The sequence below is a fragment of the Mandrillus leucophaeus genome, unplaced genomic scaffold, assembly GCF_000951045.1.
Source record: "Mandrillus leucophaeus isolate KB7577 unplaced genomic scaffold, Mleu.le_1.0 Scaffold273, whole genome shotgun sequence".
NCBI classification, from domain to species: Eukaryota; Metazoa; Chordata; class Mammalia; order Primates; family Cercopithecidae; genus Mandrillus; species Mandrillus leucophaeus.
The window spans coordinates 1,413,903-1,420,614 of NW_012102843.1; the positions used below are offsets into that span (position 1 = coordinate 1,413,903).

The window sequence follows — 6,712 nt, forward strand, 5'->3', positions numbered from 1 at the left end:
GCCTCCCAAAGTGCTGGGATTACAGGGGTGAGCCACCATGCCTAGCCTCAAGTGAGATCTCCTTCTCCCTTTTTCTTTTTGGAGACAGAGTTTCACTCTTGTTGCCCAGGGTGGAGTGCAGTGGTACTGATCTCAGCTCACTGCAACCACCGCCTCCCGGGTTCAAGTGATTCTCCTGTCTCAGCCTCCTGAGTAGCTGGAATTACAGGTGCGCACCACTGTGCCCGGCTAATTTTTGTATTTTTAGTACAGACAGGGTTTCACCATGTTGGCTAGGCTGGTCTTGAACTCCTGACCTAAAGTGATTCACCCATCTCAGCCTCTCAAAGTGCTGGATTACAGGCGTGAGCCACCACACCCAGCCTACACACAAGGTTCTTGTTAAAGTCACTTGCAATTCCATGTTGGTGAAGACAACGGTTAATCTCCATCTTATTTGATTTATTACCAGCATTTTAACACAGCGGATCACACCCTCCCCTTGAAAGTACTTTTTTTCACTTGCCTTCTAGCACATAACATTCTCCTGGTCATTCCTCCCTTCTCATGAAAGATGACTCCTCATTTTTCTAACAATGAAATATCAGAATGCCCTAGGCCAATCCTTGGACCTGTCCTCTTTTCTATCTCCACTCATTATTTTGGTGATTACAGCCTGTGTCAGTGCTTTAAAAGCCATTTATATGCTGAAGCTGCCAAACATATTTTTCCAGCTCCATTCTCTCTCTTAAGCTCCAGACTCAATATTACCACACGGATGTTTAACAGATATTTCAAAGTTAACTTATTCAAAACTGAGTTTCTGATCTCTCTGCAACAACCTCTCCAAAACCTATTTCTCTTAGTCTTCCTTATTGCAGTGAACATATCCTTTTAATTGATCAGAACATGAATCTGAGTGTCATCCCTGACTAGTCTCTATCACATTCCACATCTGATTTAATAGCAAATCCTGAATAGTCTATCTTCATAACATAATCATAATCCCAGCAATCCCTCTTCTAGGCATATACCCAAAGGAAATGAAATCACCACTTCACAAAGATAACTGCACTCCCACATTCACTGCATTATTCACAATAGCCAAAATATGGACACAACCTTAGTGTCCATCAGTGGATAAAGAAACTGGTACATATATACTACGGAAGCCTGGAAGACCTTATGCTAAGTGAAATAAGCCAGACACAGGAAGAAAAATACTGCATGATCTCACTTATATGTAGAACCTAAAAAAAAATTCAAATACACAGTGAGAGGAACAAAAGAGTAGTACCAGAGGTAAAATGGGTGGGAAAGAAACAAGGAAATGTAGGTCAAATGATACAAAGTAGCAGATACACAGGATGAAAAAAGTCTAGAGAGCTGATGTACAGCATGAGAACTATAGGTAGGAAAATTATACTGGGCTGGGCATGGTGGCTCATGCTTGTAATCCTAGCACTTTGGGAGGCTGTGGTGGATGGATCGCTTGAGCCCAGGAGTTCAAGACCAGCCTGGACAACATAATGAGAACTCATCTCCACAAAAAAAATTACAAATTAGCCAAACATAGTGGTGCATGCCTGTAGTCCCAGCTACCCGGGAGGCTGAGGTGGGAAGATCATCTGATCCCAGAGGGGTCGAAGCTCAGTGAGCCATGTTGTGCCACTGCACTCTCTCCAGCCTGGGTGACAGAGCAAGACTGTCTCAAAATAAATAAATAAAACAAAACAAATTAAAATTATATTGTATACTGGATTCATGCTAAGTAGACTTTGGGTGCTCCTGCCACAAAAACAAAACAAAACAAGAAAATGGGTAACTATGTGAGATGATGGATATGTTTATTTCCTTCACCAGTGAGATGACAGGACTGAGACAGCATCAGTGTGGGTGAAGAGTTCTCAAAGAACATGATTTAAAGGGAAAGCGGGCCAGGGTGATGGCTCACATCTATAATCCCAGAACTCTGGAAGGCCAACGCAGGAGTTCAAGACCAGCCCGAACAACATAGCTAGATGTTGTCTCTACAGAAAAACTCTAAACACCTAGCCAGGTGTGGTTGTGTGTGCTCACAGTCCCAGAAACTCAGATGGCTAAGGCGGGAGGATTGTTTGAGCCCAGGAGCTCAAGGCTGCGGTCAGCTATGATTCACCACTGCACTCCAGCCTGGGCGACAGAGCGAACCTCCCTGACAAGTCACTTCTAAAGCCTGCTGTCATTTTTATTTTCCAATTCCAAGCCACATACCTGGTGTAGCAGATGCTGTCAAACCTCCCCACATCCCTTAGACTTTTCCCACTATTAGTATCTGCACATGCACCCAAAGGTGTTTTTTGTAAAACTGCAGAAATATGTGTTGCCTATGCAAATGGCAGGCAGGAAATTTCAAGAACTCAACACTTGATAGGTGAGGTAATTTTGAGCAGTGTTTTTAATAAGTTTCCTGGCAGAATTAAGTTCAAGTAGCTCACTGTACAACTGACTTAATAGTATGCCACACTATCATCCCTGCATTTCCCAAATAAGCTACTTGCATTAAAAAAAAAAAAAGAGAGAATCATCGAACTACTTTTGACCACCTCTACCATCACTCTGGGACAAGCCTCCATCATCATTTAATTGAATTATTTAAATAAGTTCTTAACTGGTATTCTTCCTTCTTTCTTCCCTTCAGTCTATTTTTTGCAACAGTCAGAGCGATCCTGTTAATACATAAATCACATCCTACCATTCTGTTTAAAATTTTTAAATGACTTCCCATCCTACTCACAGTAAAAACTAACTCCTTACCATGGCTCAGAGTCTTATATGATCTGGCTTCCTATGAAGCCTTTGCAGGCTACTCAATTTAAGACTTCACACCACCCCACCATTTCTATACTCCCTTAACTCCTTTCCTACTTTACCTACTTATATATTTGTTTTATTTTATTTATTTATTTTTTGAGATGGAGTTTTGCTCTTGTTGCCCAGGCTGGAGTGCAATGGCACAATCTCAGCTCACCACAACTTCCACCTCCAGGGTTCAAGCAATTCTCCTGCCTCAGCCTCCTGAGTAGCTGGAATTACAGGCATGTGCCACCACGCCCAGCTAATTTTTCATATTTTTAGTAGAGACGGGGTTTCTCCATGTTGGTCAGGCTGATCTCGAACTCCTCACCTCTGGTGATCCGTCCGCCTTGGCCTCCCAAAGTGCTGGGATTACAGGCGTGAGCCACCGCGCCCAGCCTATTTGTTTGTTTTAAAATAGACAAAAAGAGGCTGGGCACAGTGGCTCAGGCCTGTAATCCCAGCACTTTGGGATGCCAAGGTGGGCCGATACCTGAGGTCAGCAGTTCGAGACCAACCTGGCCAACATGGTGAAACCCCACCTCTAGTAAATATACAAAAATTAGCCGGGCATGGTGGTGGGTGCCTGTAATCCCAGCTACACAAGAGGCTGAGGCAGGAGAATCGCTTGAACCCAGGAGGTGGAAGCCGCAGTGAACCAAGATCACGCCATTGCACTCAAGCCTGGGCAACAAGAGTGAAACTCAATCTCAAAAAAAAAAAAAAAATTAAAATAGACAAAAAGAGTGAGAAAAAAATCCTACTGGAGAAAGTTGTCTTTTTAGAATCATTCAGACTTGGGAAGTAATGAAAGGTAGTCAAAGAAGAGAAAAAACTAGCTGCAATTTCTTGTTATAGGTTTATTACACTGAGAAAGATAAAATGCTAAGGACAGTATGGTGTTTCATTATCATTATCCTATACTAGCGAGGATGGAAAAAGATGGTATGCAATACAAATGCTTCCCTGGGAAACAAGGATAAGTATAACGTAACTCTCGAAGGAGCCCCATGAAAGGATGGAGGATGGAGGAATCAGCTCTGCTTGTGATGAGCTGTGGAGCGAGGCAGGCTATCAAGGAAGCTCCAGGGGAAGTATTCTTTGAGCTAGGTCTTAATGGAAGGATGAATAGGAATTCAATAGATCAGTAATATTCAAAAACAGAAAAATATTCTTGGAAAAATGAGAAAAAAGCAACTTTCTAATAAATTCTAATTCACAAGGCTATCAAATGCTTAACGAATGCTTACAAACAAAACAAATACAGTTGTTCTCCACTGATGAAAAATAACAGTTGCTAGATTTTTAAGTTTATAATAGCAAAATAATACAAATTGATTATTAGAAGTAAATTATGAGGGTAAAACTTTTAAAACAGTATTTTATATATATACAGGAATATATACCTTATCTCTTGCAGTAAGAAATCGTGGATCATCTTGAAAAGCTTCTTTGACGAGTTTACTAAATCTATTAAATAGTGTAAGTAACTGCTCAACATATTTCTCAGAGTCCTAGAAACAAAAGGTTTTATATTAAATTTTTAAAAGAAAAAGAACACAAAAAAATGAGAAAATATAAACATAATTTTTAATAAAACTCATTTAAAACTGGGGATATTTTTTCTTAAAAATAAAACTAAAAGGTGGTCCAATATTACTGTTTTGCCACTTCTTTGTTTTTCTTTCTTCCTTTGTGTTTTTTTTGAGACACAGTCTGCTCTGTCGCCCAGGCTGGAGTGCAGTGGTGCCATCTGGGCTCACTGCAAGCTCTGCCTCCAGGGTTCATGCTATTATCCTACCTCAGCCTCCCGAGTAGCTAGGGCTACAGGCACCCAGCCACCACGTCTGGCTATTTTTTTGTATTTTTAGTAGAGATGGGGTTTCACCATGTTAGCCAGGATGGTCTCGATCTCCTGACCTTGTGATCTGCCTGCCCTGGCCTCCCAAAGTGCTGGGATTACAGGCGTGAGCCACCGCGCCCGGCCCCCGGTTTTACTGAGAAAATAGTATCAATTTTCAATTCTGCATTTTTAAAAATTTAATGTTCTTATTTGTAATCAACACATAACTGTACATATGAGGTACAATGTTATATTTCAATGCATGTATACACAGTATAATGATCAAATTGGGGTAACTACTATATCCATCATTTCAAACATTTATAATTTCTTTGTGGTAACAACATAAAAATCTCTTCTAACTTTCTTGAAATATATACTACATTCTTACTTGCTACAGCTGCCCTGCTGGGTCACAGAACACCAAAACTTATTCTTCCTATTGAACTATAACTTTATACCCCACTAACCAACCTCTTCTGGTCCCCCAACCCCCAGCCTCTGGTAACCACTCACTATTCAATCCTGCATTTAAAAAATAGCCTTGACATATCTCTATCATTGCCATTAAAAATAAACTTACAGTAGTAATAGTTTCAGCAGCTGCTACCATATCTGCCAGGCCAGCACTAATGATATGTTCCTCCAAGTCTTTCAACATTGGCTCTATACCATTAGGAACTTTGTCCATCAATGAAAACATTAAATGTAACTCTGGAAGGACAGAACACATTCATGTAATCATTTCATTTACTAGAATAAGAATTTAGAGAAACATTAGTTAAAAGTTTGTAATGTTAGTAGTATTCTGTGGATACAATGTAATTAGGAGTAGTTTTTTTTTCTGTTGCTGTTTTTCTGTTTTTGAGACAGGGTCCCACTCTGTCACCCAAGCTGGGTACAGTGGCTCGATCATGGCTCACTGCGGCCTTGACCTCTTGGGTGCAAGCAATCCTCTCACCTCAGCCTCCTGAGTACCTGGGACCACTGGCTAATGTTTTTTGTAATTTTGTAGAGACAGCATCTGCCAATGTTGTCCAAGCTGGTCTCAAACTTCGGGGCTCACACAATCCTCTCGCCTTGGTCTCTCAAAGTGCTGGGATCATAGGTGTGAGCCACTGCACTTGGTCTAAAAATTATGTTTAAAAAAAATCAAATTAAAAGTGATCAGGCTGGGTGTGGTGGTTCACACTTTTAATTCCAGCACTTTGGGAAGCCAAGGTGGGAAGATCATTTGAGTCCAGGAGTTAAAAAGACCAGCCAGGGCAACATGGCAAAACATCACTACACACACACACACACACACACACACACACACACACACACACAAAAACAAACAAACAAACAAACAAATATTAGCTGGGTGTGGTGGTGCATGTCTTTGATCCCAGATACTTGGGAGGCTGAAGTGTGAGGACTGCCTGAGCCCAGGAGGCTGTGGCTGCAGTGAGCCATGATTGCACCATTGCACTCAGACTAGGTGACAGGGCAAGATAGTCTCAAAAAATAAAAATTAAAAAAGTGATCAAATACCGCAAAACCCAACTCCTTTCTTTAAAAGCTCAGTCATTTAGCCAGACGCAGGGGACATCAGCCTGGGCAACATGGTGAGGCTCTGACTCTACAAAAAATACAAAAATTAGCCAGGCATGGTGGTACATGGCTGTAGTCCCAGTTACTCAGGAGGCTGGAAGGTGGGAGGATCACTTGAGTCCAGGAGGTCAAGGCTATAGCGAGTTGTGATTGTGCCACAGCATTCCAGCTTGGGCAACATGGTGAGACTCAGTCTCAAAAGAAAAGGTGAGTCGGCCGGGCGCGGTGGCTCAAGCCTGTAATCACAGCACTTTGGGAGGCCGAGACGGGCGGATCATGAGGTCAGGAGATCGAGACAATCCTGGCTAACACGGTGAAACCCCGTCTCTACTAAAAAATACAAAAAACTAGCCAGGCGAGGTGGCGGGTATCTGTAGTCCCAGCTACTCCGGAGGCTGAGGCAGGAGAATGGCGTGAACCCAGGAGGCGGAGCTTGCAGTGAGCTGAGATCCGGCCACTGCA

At 42.1% G+C, this 6,712-nt stretch overlaps 1 protein-coding gene across 1 annotated transcript in view; it reads right to left on the minus strand.

Moving 5' to 3' along the window:
• The window catches only part of CUL5 (cullin 5), a 112,845-nt gene that overhangs the window by 35,159 nt on the left and 70,974 nt on the right, over window positions 1–6,712 (minus strand). Inside the window, 3 exon segments of the mRNA XM_011984761.1 lie at window positions 2,233–2,345; window positions 4,209–4,328; window positions 5,241–5,371. Coding sequence (XP_011840151.1) covers window positions 2,233–2,345; window positions 4,209–4,328; window positions 5,241–5,371 — 364 coding nt within the window.